This window comes from Sylvia atricapilla, chromosome 6 (assembly GCF_009819655.1).
Source record: "Sylvia atricapilla isolate bSylAtr1 chromosome 6, bSylAtr1.pri, whole genome shotgun sequence".
In the NCBI taxonomy this organism is placed as follows: Eukaryota; Metazoa; Chordata; class Aves; order Passeriformes; family Sylviidae; genus Sylvia; species Sylvia atricapilla.
In genome coordinates, this window is record NC_089145.1 from 31,894,946 (window position 1) to 31,909,630 (window position 14,685).

The 14,685-nt window shown below is 40.2% G+C and overlaps 1 protein-coding gene across 1 annotated transcript in view; it reads left to right on the forward strand.

Moving 5' to 3' along the window:
• Nucleotides 1-4,260: 4,260 nt before the first annotated feature.
• RASGRP1 (RAS guanyl releasing protein 1) overlaps nt 4,261-14,685 on the forward strand; it is a 38,280-nt gene continuing 27,855 nt past the window's right edge. The window contains exons 1-2 of the mRNA XM_066321433.1: nt 4,261-4,426; nt 6,620-6,789. Of these exons, the coding sequence (XP_066177530.1) occupies nt 4,395-4,426; nt 6,620-6,789 (202 nt within the window). The 5' untranslated portion in view covers nt 4,261-4,394. The remainder of the gene's footprint in view (nt 4,427-6,619; nt 6,790-14,685) is intronic.

Here is a 14,685-nt window from a genome sequence, read left to right on the forward strand (position 1 = left end):
ATAAAAGTTATGATAACAATGCTGTTGTACTCAGTTATAGTAAATAAAAACTTTTGTTTTTCTCTGATGCCAGAATTAAATGTGATATTTTTTTTGATACAGAATTCAGATTTCAGTTTGCAATAGCACAGCCCTTCACTGCATATTGCCTCACTATGTGCTGCTTCTGAAATTCATGCAAGGTAGACAGATGACAATGTTTATTGTATTTCAGCATTTTCCTAAATAGCAAAATATCAAAATCTTGAATCAATAGAAAGGCAGGGGAACTGAGCCTAAAAGCCACACAAATCAGTGTGAATCTACTCAGAAGAATGCCACCAGTTAGTAATATTTCCTAACTCACCGGACCTCTTGATGTTTTTATATATTATCAAGATATATGTTGATTGCTTTTCCTAAATTTTACTAAAATAATGAATTTTAGTCCACTTCTGTTTAAAATTTTATTGATTAAAAGTAACAACAAAATCTAAGTTTCAATTATGCATAGCTGATAGTGCAAGACTGTTGCAAATCAGTGGCTTGCAAATTATCTCTACATACACTCATTGATAAACTTAGGCATAGTTCTTAAAGTAAATTTTAGACTCCCTGATGACTATTTTTAAAGTCTGTAAGGGAGTGCAGAGTGCACACAGAAGGAACATTTAAGTTATTAAAAATCAGAAATATCTAAATTTTACTGTGCTGGCTCACTTCATATTGTAAGATTTATCTGAAAAGAAGAAAAAGAGAACAGGAATTCGGCCATTTTGGGGGGGATTTGTCCCAGAATCCCAACGTGCAATTCTTTTCAGTGTGTATTACTAAGCAGTTGGATAAATATTTACCAACACAACTGTATATCATAAAGAATACTTTATTGCTTATTGTTGTGAAGGACACTGATAGTTGTTTTTCCTATTTAAAAAGGGGGAGCAGACACACAAGGGAAAGGCCACAGAAGTCATAGTACTCGAAATGAACCATGAGGACTTTTTTAAACTAAAAACTAATTAGCATTACTTAGTCCTTTGCATGATTGAAGAACATGGGTTTTATTTAATTTTCATTACTGAATGCTCAGACTTCTGCAATTTCTGCAGGTAAAAGAATGACCAGTCAGCACCTGAGGAATTCAGCAAATAGATGTGTAGAAAACTCTTTTTGGCATCATCGCATAAAGGGCAAAAAACTCTCTAGAGCCCATAGAAGATGCACAAATAATTTACAATTATCTGAGTCATCAGACAATAATTTTACTTCTCCAATCCTCATTCCCTAGTGACTACGCGCCATCTAACTTCTGTAACCAAAGCAGTTGAAAATGGCAACTCCCACCAGTATGCCTCTTTATTTGCCCCTACTACATGTCCATACTACGATTTAAATTTAAGCAGAGGTGCCATGAAAGAAATGATACCTTGGTTTACAGTTACAGGCAGTATTGACACCCATATACACATGAGACATGAATTTTGAAGTTCACAAGTCTTCAAGAGGCCTGTCTACATTATTACACTGTCATAACTGCAATGGCTTAAAGACACAGTCAAGACAAGGCTTTTAGGTATAGATAATGCCTTTTATTGGACCAGGTAGCATAATATAGGAAAAAGTACAGAGATTTCCAGATGTTGCTGTTTTTTTGATTCAGTAAATTTTAGCTTTCAACATGATTTCGTGTACTACTATTGCATTCATTTGGGGAAGTCTGAATGGATGGACAACTAGATAGACATCTAGCAAAAAGCATTTTGAAAGGTCAGGCTCAGGGAGTAGGTGTTTTACTGTAACTGGAAACTGGCAGTGAGCAGTCCTGGGGGAGCTGGTGCAGTGCTGTCTCCTCAAGCTGATGCAGGCAACATCAAATTGGGATGACAATTCAGTACACCTGAGGCCAGGGCTGCCATCCAGAGAGATCTAGACAGGCTGGAGGGATGGACTGACCAAGGACAAATGCACAGTTCTGCACCTAGGAGGGAAGAGACACTTGCACCAATATCAGCTGGGTATTGGCAAGCAGGGAAGCAGCCCTGCTGGAAAGGAGGTGAATTTGAGCCAATATGAATGGGTGGTGAAATTAATTAAATAATTAGTACTGCATGGCAGAACATGTATAAATTTTATTTATGTTATCTGAGTTTATTTTTTTGCCTGGATTAGATTTTGCGTTTAATCCACTGTATGGTAGTACATGCTCCACTAGTTGGCCCATTGTAAAGAGCAGTTATGGACCCAGAAAAATAGTAAACAGAACAAGCTTAAAATAGATTTTAAAGCCCAGCTTTAAATACCAGAAAAATACTTTTACTCTGATTCAATGCCAAGCTATGTTTGTGAACTTGCAGTAATTTGGAGGGGAAAAGGTGTGGTTTGAAGAACAACTGAACTCAAAACACCCAGCTTCAGCTGAGGCAGTAAGATGGTTCTTTCACTTGTTTCTGATTTTAAAATCCAATTTATAAGTTACTATTGTTGCAAAATCTTCCAGGAATCTGAGCACATGAGTACAAAAATATCTAGCTGGTCATGTTCCCTTGGGAGCGATATGGTCCATCCTTGGCATTAGAGACTCTGTTAGCGTGTACCTTTGTATTTTAAGTTATACTTTAAAGCAATTAACTACAGATTGGAGCTCTGAGAATAGAAGAAATATCTTGCTTTTCTAAAGGGCGTATATCTGATCCTCTGAGAACACAAACCAAGCATGAATCTCCTTTACATTAGGAGACCATTTCATCTGAAGAATGTCACATTCAAGGATCATTATGTCAAACTGCTGTCTGGGCATATAAATTAAAACTGAATATTTGTATGAGATTGTGTACTGTAAGATTTACTTATGAATTATCTCCAGGCCACAAAGTCAGAAAGCACTCTTTCTGTCAACCCCCCATATATTTGTGTATGTACGCATGCGTGTGAACTTCCCAAGGAAAATGTATTAAAGAAAAAGCAAAGATGGCTGAGATATACTTTTCTGAAGTAGAATTCAGCCAGGAGATTGGCTTAACAACACAGCTACCACAGAGCAACCTTGGATTGCAACCTTGGATATATATTAAAGTATTTGTGTTTCTTAAACCACAGTGACCTTCAAGCTTTATGCTAGGAGTGAGCTTACAACTTACTAAAAAGAATGTCACCTACTGAATGTGATTGCCAGGAATATGTAGGGTTTTTCCTTTTACCTGGAATTTTTCAGCAAAGCAAAAGTCAGGTTGCCCCAGTCCCAGTTGAGATGAGAGTATTTATCACTGCCTCTGAGAAAAGCCAGTGAGCAAAATTCAACGTTTTGGAAACCTGAAGAGGAAGGTACCCTGATTGTTGGCGGAAGATTACTTTGAATATCTGAACCTCTTGTCCATTAGTCTTAAAATGGAAGAATCAGTTTGTGAAATCCGTCTGAATCTTGGTGGGAGGCACACTGGCATTGTGATGACTATGTAATATTTGAAAACATAAGCTGAGCTCTAAAACAAGATCTTGATAATGCAGCATCTCCAGGACCCTGTATTTTGTACTGCTCTATTGAGTGTATTTCTCAAAAAAAGACCATTTGGGCAAATCTCGGTTACAAGATAGGGTAACTTTGCCCTTTCAGATTTCTTGCCTGGCCACTTCTTCTGATGAAATGAAGAAGTGGAAAAGTTGACAACGTTGAGTTGGAAGAGCTTTCAGAAACTCCTAATCGTGATACAAGAACCACGAAAAAAACCCCACTGGGCCCCTTTTCGTTGCTCTGCAGTTAAACTGGAGGGACAGCGTAAGGTGCCGTATAAGCCCGTCAAATGGCAATCATCAGCGTGGGCACCTCAGCACCGCACAGACGCTCCCTGTGAGTGAGCTGGGTGAGCCAGCCCCGTGTCCCACGGCCAGAGCTGCACGGTCCGGTCACCTCCCGGTGAGCCGGGCCCTGGCCAGGCGCCGCCCGCCCCTCGCTCCCCGGGCTCCCAGGGCAGCTCCGCCGGCTCGGAAGCAGCTTGCTCGGGGGAGAGGGGAGGGGAGGAGAGGGGAGGGCCGGTCCTGCCCTGCCCTGCCCTACCGGGCCGGGGTGGTGCCGTGGAAAAAAGTTGTAGCGGCTTCAGAGCCCGGCGGTGAGAGTCGGGAGTGCGTGTGGGTACCTGGTAAAGCCGGCGGCTTCAGAGAAGAGCAGCCCCAGCTCCGTACTTCCTCCCGCCGATAAGATCTTCGCCAGCGCTCGTCACGGGTGGCGGCCGCCGTCGCTGCCCTACTTGACTGTGTTTCAGACTCCTCCCGGGGCGAGACGGGAGCGGGAGAGCGGCGAGGCGGCGGGAGGCGATGCGCGGGGCCGCGCCGCTCCACCCGGCCTCCTCCGCCCCGCGCAGCCCCGCTCCCTGCGCTGCCGGCACCGCCAGCCGGGCGGCGGAGCTGCCCCTGCCGCCGGCATGGGGACCTTAGGCAAGAGGAGAGAAAACCAGTGAGTTTGCCGCGCTGCTTTATGCTTGCCGTCGCGGCGGACGGTACCGGGGTCGGGGTCACGCCTGACAGCGTGCGGTGCCCGCCGCGGCGGGGCTGGCGGGGGTGCCGTGGGGCGCGGGGGTGTGCTGCGGGGGCCGGCCGGGGCCCTCCCGAGCGGGACAGGAAAGAAGCGCGGGAGGGGGTGTGCGGGGGAGGGTTTTGTTTCACGCTTTGGGATGCCGGTGCGCGCCGGGCAGGCGGGTCAGCGCGGGGCGGAGGAGCCGCAGGTTACGGTGTCGGCCGAGCGGGAGAGGCGGCGCGGCGCCCGGGCTCGGTTACCTGCCGGGACCGCCGGGCCAGGGCCCGGGAGCGCGGCTGTCACCGCCCCGCCGGGGGAGCGGCACCTGCTCCGCGGCAGGAGCTTACTTGTGATGTCCTCCCCACCGCCAAGGGAAACGGGGAGCGGGCGTCCCCCGCTGGCCCTCAGTCCTGCTTTCATTTGTTCGTCGAGTCGGGTGCCTGCTGCGGGAGAATCTGTTCTAAGCAATAACCAGAGGTGCCACCGGCTGAGCTTTCCTGTCCAGCGTGGCCAAGTCGGCCACAGTATTACTGTAAACTTTTTTCAGGTGTGGAAACTTCAGGTTTTCCCTCGGGTGTTGGCAAAGCCTGAAATACCTTCTGTCTTAACTCCTACTTTGTTACTATTTGCTGGGATCCTCTGCCCTGTGTTGAAGAGGCACTGGAACAAAGATAGGAGAGGGGCTTAAGCTTGTAAAAAGAGAACACAGAAAGCTGATGAGGCCCTTTTCTTTTTATATGAGAACAGGAAGTCAGATCACAAAGCTAAGAGGGAAATTGAGAAAAAGGGGGAAGGGAAGAGAACATTTGCATGTCAGCCTAACTATGGAGGAGCTCAGTGATGGTTACTGCCTCTAAAGGGTCAGGCATGTATCTTCCTGAATTTGAAACTCTGGGGGCCGGACCAGTGTTGGGTTGTAAATGACACCGGGGTCAGTTTCGTGGCTTTCCCAGCATTCAAGAGAAACGGGAAGGTAAGGATAAGGCTGGACTTCCACGGGAATTAGGTAGGGGCCAGTCTGTCTTCATAAGGCATGCATGTGTTTGACTTCAAGCAGGAGTACCTGTTCGGGGATGTCTGTGAATTTACTCCTGCTATCTGTATGTAATATGCACACTGCGGGTATTTCTGTGCCTTTTCTTCCTGGGACTGTCAGCTGATTGTTAACAGAGTCTTGTATAGTGTTCCGAGAAAAGTTATATGAAAGCTTAGGGTAGCAGCTTAAAGATACTGGAGTCCCTTGTTTAGGAAGGCTGTGGAGTGTCTGAAATAAACCCAAAGAATCCCTGAAATTTCAGGAGTGCCTGAGATCAACCCAAGTTTTATTGAAACAGCAGTGCTTGTTGTTCTTTTGTGAACTGTATGGTTATATTCTTAAGTCAGATTTTGCAGTGGTTCCTGGTATTTGCATTTCATCACTTTTCATCAATACAATATTGTTCAAATTTACTATTTCATACAGAAATGTGAACTTGTATGCAAGCAATGAATAGCCTTTAATATTATCCAAAAACATACTCATTCTTGAAGTAGAAGGTATTATATGGTCAAAACACAAGACTAAAATTGGATATGTGCTTTATTTTGGTCTCATTTACAATTGCTATTAAATACATTTATTTGTTCATGTATACTATTTTAAAGCAGCTTATTAAGAATAAGCTTATAGTATAGAATAGATACAAACTAATATATTTGTTTTGATTGTGAAATACTCCTCTATTTTGCTTATTTAACAGTGACTTTTCAAATTAAATTTATAAAGCTAGTCTAGTGTTTTCTAATGTATGTAATAGTTTTTGGGGTTTTTTTCTCCTTTACTTTTGGTGGGCATACAAACATCTGGTGGTAGGTTACTGCATGCTCTCCAACAAGACTTCTGATAATCCTGACAGATCATTCAGGGACCTCTATAACCATGTGGTCTGCAACTGACATTTAGCAGAAAAAAAAAAAAAAAGTCACTTACTGGGCAGTCCCTTTGGTGTACATATTAACTGGGAGGGTTATGTCTTTCAGCACCCTGACTGGAAGGAGTTAATTGTCCTTTAAATCTCTCCTCCTTTCCCATGCAGTGTAAAATTTGCCCCTCTGTCTTCTTGTATTTAACTTCACTATTGTGCTTTCTTCCAGGCAACCTGCCCAAGCATGCAGCACTGCCCCTGAAGCAGCGCTGGAGCTGCAGCAGACCAGCCACTGTCCCAGCCTCTCAAACCATACCCAGGTCATGATGGTGCCCTTGGGGCACCTAGCCAAAGGAGCCACTTTGGAAGACCTTCTTGAGACCTGCATTCACTCTTTTGGTGAGTGCCTGGAGGTTTTTAGTCATACTAATTTGTTTCTGTCCTGGCTATGTTTGAATCCCTTAGTAGGGAATTATATTGATGTATTGGTTGAGTACAAAGGTGTTAACTGAGAATTGTCTGTGCTGCAGGTGATTGTATTTTTGGTTGATGGATGTGTTTATGCAGAAGTGTTAATGTATGCTGAGAGATTAGAGTAACTACTGCTTCTTCTTAAGGGAACCAGACAAATTCCAGTTATGTACACTTCTAAGAGTAGTTTTGTTCCTTCAAGTACCAGTTTTGTAAACTTTAGCAAGTAATCATTATATTTTTGCATATTGCAATAACATTCTCATAATGCATGTAAGCTTCATGATCATATTAAGCATTTTTAAACAAGGGCAGTTTTTAAGATAGATGAGATTACACTGGATTACTTTTTGTATTATCAGTATAGATTTAAAGTTGTTTCTTTATAAAAGAGAAAGAATCCAACCAGAAATCACTACTGTATTTTTTTAACTGGTTGGTTATCCATTTGTCCTTTTACGATAAGAATTGAAGTATGGATAAGTGTAACCATTGCCTAAGCTGTGTATTTTTTCACTAGCAAATGTGTTTATATTCAGTATTATTAAAATATGCTATTACTGAAGGTACTTAAAGTCATTCTGAATAATTTACTTATAAGTAGCACATCTGTTTGTTAATGCTGAGTCTTTCAGTGCTTTGAGCTACTCTTGAAGTACATGTGGCGAAGTTTCAGAAGTAGTCCTTAGAGGATAAATGTACTTGAACACCCACTCAGCTCTGAAATAATTATCTATATAGTTAAATAGTAACACATCGTGCTGATCTACTGGTACAGAGCATTAATACTGTGTAAACAATGACTAATCTTTCACATTTGTTTAAAACGAGGGTTTTTTTAACTTTAAAGCCTTCTAATCAGCTGTACAGAGAAACACGTCTGAGAAAAGCTGGTGAAACATGTAATTGTCAGTAATGTCTTGTTTCTTTATTGCTTCTTTTCTTTCCCAATTCATTATTATGAGACACTGAACTGCTATAAAGCCCTAATTTCTCAGCAGATGTTGATTGGAATTTTTATAATTTTCAGTTCAGTGGGAGTGGGATATGATATCTAAAACATAAGGCCTTCAGATAGTTGTAATATTGTGACTACTTGACCAATATTAATGTCTCCACATTTTAATGAAAAAGCCAGTAATATAAATGGAACATTATTAAAATCTAGTATAGTTATGAAAGTGATTGATTTAAAGCAGTGCAGGTGAAACCCTGAGTAGAAAATTATTTTTGGCTAGTACTCTGTATAGCAATGCAGACATGCTTAGGTGTTCTCAGATTCCTGAGCATCAGAATATTAAAAGGACTAAGGTAACAAAGAAAAGCAAGTGTACCTGTGCAGTTCAGCTATACGTGCATATTGCTTTCTTGTCTTCTTAAGGGTTTCACGCTTCAGCTAGAAAATTTACTGTAGTCCACTAGATAGGGTTTTCTTAACCCTTGACAAGCTGTACATAAGTAGAGCAAGGTGAATTGTAGTGCATCAGCAAACATCATTATAACTCACTAAGGACTGCTAAAATCGTGTTGTGTGCTGCAGAGGTTTAGACCCTTACTTGGACAATTCTTAGTAGTGTCTGTATTTATGCATCTTCTATGAAATTATGCATGTTCTCAAGCTATGTTGGAACTTCCCATTAAGATATTTGAATAAAAATACAACTGTTACAACACTAGAAAACCTGCATAATGAAGTTCATTTAAAAAAGGCTGTTGTAGCTATCACCAAAACCAGTGCAAAATTCATTCACATTATTGTGCCAATAAAGGAAGAGATGAAAAAAACTTTAATCTGAGATTTTGAAGAGGGTTGGAGGCAGGGAGAAAAATGGTGGGAAAAAAGCATAGCTGCAGAATGATTATAAGAAATCTGAATGACTGAGCAAGTTTCTTCTCATGCATAGTACTGAAATCTTCTAACCTCTATGCTAATAGTTCTGTTTATGCTGAGATTATATCTTCAGCCTTGGATATGCTGACCTATAATATTTTGTATATTATTCTATGAAGTCATTATTGTGATTAGACTTTATTCAAATGTTTTTGAACATTTAAAGCTTTATTCAAATGTTTAAAGTACAGGATCATCCCCCCAAGACATGGTACATTTGAAGTTTACTTTCTGGAAAGAGCCATTGATTCATTTGCTGTCTTTTCTTAAGGAGAACAAGAGGCAGTAGATAGAGACGGCGATGTGTCATGTTTCAGAATATATACTGCATCTTGTTAGCATTATACTGCACTTGCTGATGTTATCTGTACTAATATAATTCCTCTGTAATGGATGCAGCTGAGTTTATATTCATGACTCAATTATACAAGTTTGGAAAAAGCAAACAGTGTGTAAGAGAGGCTGCTGTCAACAATGGTTTGTAAGGAGAAGTTGGCAGCCTTTTACTGTATATCCAGAGAATATCACAAGAAGGTCTAACCATGAAAGTATAAAGAATCAATACACACTTAGAGCTGTGAAGAGCACAAGCATAAATAGTTGATTTTACAAGACGGATTAGGAGAAGAAAGGGGATATGCTAAGTTAAGATTAAGAATGAGACGACTAAACTTTGCTGCACTATTGTAAATGAATTCCAAGATGTTTTGTAGAAAGACTTTGTCCAGAGAGTCAAGTTAATCCAAAATCTTAGTCAGTGCAGTTAACTTAAATTCCTGCTTTGGGGTCATTGGTATGTGTGCTCTTTCACCTCTCAAACTTGGTCTTCTTTAGCTTGGACTGATGAATGACAGGCATGTGCCTTAGCAGCAGAAATAGTGAGGGCCTTACGAGGTAGTTTGAAGCCATGTAGGTGGTCACTAGATCTGAAAGAGTAGCATCATACCAGTGTTTATTCATCAGTGTGATGAGGACATGCTAAAAGTAGAGGTTTCTTCAAGTCCCATGGAAGTTTGAATCAGGATGACAAAGATGAATCATCCTGCAAATGAGTTGCCGCAAGTAAAGGCAACAAAAAAAGCAAGGATGTAAGTGAAGCAAGACTTCAGGGAAAAAATAGCATGATGAGAGATTGAAGGTAGCAAGTGTCCTAGAAAGGAATATTGGTCCTTTCTTAGGAGAAGATCTGTAGAGACTTAAACCACTCTCACTAGTTTTGAGAGAAGAGATTTGGTTATACAGGACAGTGATTTAAAACATGCTCCAAAATATGTCTCAGAAGACCTCCCAACGTTGTAAATAGCTACAGGATGGTGTTACTGCTATGATCTGGATTGAGAAGAACTGTAGACCACAAGCATCCCATGTGATTGCCACAGAGAAGAAGGGGAGGAAAAGAGAAAGAAAGAAGGGCATAGAGAGGAGGGGCAGGAGGTAGGGTAAAATTATTTTAAAAAAATAGAAAAGACAGTAGCTGCAGAAAGGTTCGATTCAGTGCAACCTCTACATCATCTACATTAATCCTGAACAAAAAGCTCATAAAGAGATAATTAAAAGTAGATTTTCCATTGGCAACAAAATGGCTTAAGTTGTAAGTTCAGGGAAGCAGAGAAGTAGTTAATAGATCTTGGCCTGGAATATGACAGCTTCAGGAGGAAGATTTATTCTGGAGGAAGTCTTCATTAGTGACTGTGATTCTAGAGGGGAATAGACCAGTGACTTTATTTCCCTCCCCTTTTTTCTGTTATGTAGTACATAAAATGCCTGGAAAAAATGTACTTTTGACTGGCAGACAGTTCTCTGAAAGTCAATATGGCTCTTGTCTCTTTTGTTGCTAGTTGTAAAGGGTAATCTATCAGCTTGTAAACTTAATCTATCAGCTTTGTTCTTGAAACCAGCACAGTAGTGTCTAGTTTGCTGGCAGGTCAGTAGAACACTGGGAGCATACACTTAGCAGCACAGCCATCCTTTTTTGTCTAGTTCCTGTAGTAATCTTTGTGAGGCTACATAAATGCATGACATATATTTAGTTTAGAAAATGTTACAGATCAGAGAGGAAAAATGTATTAGCAGTGTTCACTTCATTTGGTATCTAATTTGTTAACTTTATATCTGCTAATTGGTCATGGCATTCATCACCCTGGGGTGTCCTCATGCTACTGTGAACTTGAAGTTCTGAATATGTGTTGTGAAGTCAATTTCTAATCTAGAAAATTTTCTTTTTTTTGTAACTTCACAATATGTTAGTGCATGGTAGGAGGTCTCTGTTTCTTTCCTTCCACTGTGTCTATTTTTATTTTATAAATCTACCTTTTTAGATCTAGAGTGCAGTTCAAGGGTGCTTATTTTTTTAAACAAACATACCTTTCAAAGATCCAATGAGCTATTTTAACATGTGTTCAAGCTTATAAACCATGTAGGGTCAGAGGGCCTTTTCTTTGTCCATGCAAAACATTTGTTTAAATTGTTTTTATGAGTGTTTAAAGACTGTTGCAATCAGGACAACGCTTGTCTTCAACATAGTGCCAATTTGATATCTCCTTGTTTTGTCTGTGGTAAAGTCCTGAATTGTTACCTAGAATTACCTAACCAACAATTCCAAGAGTGTGCTTGAAAGCCATCATTTATTCAAACACTTGCATCTTCCTAAAAAGTCTGAGGATTGTTTAAAAGCTGAAAATTTTGTGAGAGTTCAAGATGTTATTGTTATGAAGGCGTTTTTTTTCCTTAACCTCCGAGTACAAGATCTTACTCTTTGCCCCTTATGTTTGAGTGCTGGAAATATGTTTACTGTAGCATATGGCTGGCCTTTACTTATCCTACAATTCAGACACTTGAGTTAAGAAGAAATCAAGAAGTATCGTCTTCAAAGACATGTCACAGTGTAGTGTCCCTGTGTTTGGTTTCCTTAAAGAGATATAAGTAAAGGGCTTTAGGAAAGCAACAAAAGTATTTCGATGACCATGTAGCTTAATTCTGTGTGAAATCTCATCCACGATAAACTGTTTAAGGTGAAGCTACTTTCTTATACATATATGTTAATTTTAACCCATGGAGGACTTAAAGGAAATGGAAAATTACAACTTCAAAGATTACCAATGTTCTTAATAGAATTTATGTGAAACTAATGCAATTTGCAACTTCTAATGGTCGTAATAGTCATAGACAGGTAGATTTATGAGTGGATTGTGATGTAAAGTTGTTCTGCAGTGTTTGAGCCATGCTAAAATGTCTTGTTGCCTCAACGTGTGACAAAGTGACATGTTTGTAAACAAACCTTAGAAACACTGGAAACTACATCGAAACTAATCTGGATGAAAGGTGCCATGGAATTGTTTTGATAGAAATCTCACAAAGGTGCTGGTCTTAGGTCTAAGCTGCTTAAAACAGTACAAGTCAATCACAGTTCACATTTTCCGTAATAAAAATTAACTACGTTATTGAGTTGTGTAGTTATGTGAACTGATAATATTTTTATATTGATCATATCAATATCATGTGAAAACATATTGAGACTTAGGAATTCTTTGAGAGTCAGCTGTGTATTGCATCCAGCTTACAAATAATGAAACAGGAAAGTTAGAGTTCACTCTTTAGAGCTGTAGGTGTTTTCTCCTCTAAAATACAGAAAAGATGAAAACTATCCAGTTTTTCTCATATCAGTTATCTGGAAAAAACCCACTCTACTTTTAACATAAATACATTCTTCCAGTCTCGTTCCAACATACAATTAACTACAAAAACAATCACAGTTCAATTACTGGGTTTATCCTTTTACCAAATTTACTATATAACAAATTCTAGTATAGAATTCTGATTCAAAGGCAATAAATTCTTTCAAGGCATATGCACACCCACAGAATGCAACTATGGCCATTTGGTTTTTTCCTCTCAGGTTTGCCTGAGCAATCATTTGTTTTTGTCTCATGCTGCACAAACTTGCAGGGTTCTATCCCTTGCTCTTGATGCCAGAACTGAATGTTGAGGTCTCTGATCCCCCTCCCCCCCAAAGTAGTTAAATTTTATTCATGATGCTGTTCTGTGTGAAAATGCTGTTGATCACTGTGTGTTAAGTAATCTGAGTGCTATTTGGTCAAATACAGTGCAGAAACCTTAGTATTGCTTGGCAACAGAAACTTTGTTAATGTTCAATTAATGACACTGTGGGAACAGAGGAGTCGTTACTGCTGTGTAGAAAGCATGACATTGTGGGAACAGAAAAGTAGTTAGTGCTCTGGAGAATTCTAAGTGCTGTTTAACTAACTATTAAAGTTAATTGTGGTTGTACCAAAATGAAACTGATTTCTTTTTTAACCTGATGTATGTGAAAAAAAAATCCCAAAGGAAAGGAACTTTAGGTATCTTTGAATATATATTATCAAGTTCTATTTAGCAAATTTGACTTCACTTTTTTCAATAGAATTTTCCAAAGCGAAGAAGTAAGCAATAAAACCAAATGAAGGAAACTTAGACTTTTTTCATTATAAAACAGTCTCTTATTTACTTAAATTTACTACAGGGGTATGACTGCAAATTCTGTCTTCATGTCTCTAAATATAACTTCAGGAAAATCAGTGTAACTTTTATTTAGCAATGCAAAATATTCTAATTGCCCACTGCCAGCCAGCCAGCTGATAGCCAGACAGTTCCCAAGCAGCAGCAGCAGCAGCAGCCCTGACCAACTTGCAGTCTGTTTTTAAATGCTGAGTATTATGTGATATGATGTGAAATATCCCGTTGGTCAGTTGGGCTCAGCTCTTCCGGCTGTGTCCCTCAAGCCTCCTCCCGGTGGGGCACTGTGAGAAGGCATCCCCTGCTGCTGGGTTACAAGTTAGTCTGCAAACACCAGTTCCAGAAGTATACCTAAAGTTAAAGCCAAGACTAGGAAGCTTAGGTATGTAAGTGAAACGATAAGTGATATTAGAGCAGGGTTAGAGCTGGAGCATGCAGCAGTAATGAAAATCGAGGTCAGGAAGTGGGACCTGAGAGATCTGCAGCTTCTTCAAGCCCTTGAGAGGCAAGCAGCTTGGTGTCCGCTAGTCTATTGCGGTTTGCACCTTTGGGTGGGACAGGCTTCACTCTTCCTTGGATGTGATCCCTAACTGCCCCAGGATCAATCATGCGGTTAGAGGGAAGCTTGCTCTAGAACACTGCAGTGTAAGGGTTAAGCACACATGTGGGTTCAGTTGTCAGACAGGGACACTGGCCTCAGAAGTTTCTGGTTCTGTTCTGGGAGTCTGTTTTTTCCTATACATCAGTGCCTATGCTAGCACAGCTGTGTTGCCAAGCATTACACTTGAATTATTCAAGAGTTGCCTGCAGCTCAAAAAATTCTCATGGCTCCAGTATCATGACTTAGAGGTTTCGAAAAGGTCTTGAATGATCGAATTATGTTTTGTATGCTTTGGAGAAAAAGACTATTTGATTAAAAAATTTCCATCTAAATTTGCTAAAATCTATATTTTAAATATGCTGTAGAATGATGTGTGGTGTGCATCCGTGTGTGCAAACTTTTTATCTTCTTCTGTGTACCTCATCTGAATTTCCAAGGCTAATGGAATGCTTTCCACCCACATTGCATTTGGTTTCTCTCAAAGTACATTTTAATTTCTGAAAATCATCCCATTTGCCTTTGACAAGAGCTTTTATCTCCTTGTTTTCGTTTCAAATTACCCACCTAGAGTTCTTTGAGCAAGATGTAGCTTTTCAAAAGCTGTTTCTGAGAGAGGGTAATGATCTTCCCTAGAGATTTTTCTCCCCTCATGTTCCCTACCCTCATACAAAACAGTGTTATTATTCTTTTTGGCTGAATATTATCCTTACTTTTGTCTTGGACATATCTGCATTGTTTATGAGTACTTGGAGGATCAAGAATGGGTTCCCCCCTCTATTTTGGAGATAGTTTAAAGGCAGTAGACTTGAAGAAACACCAA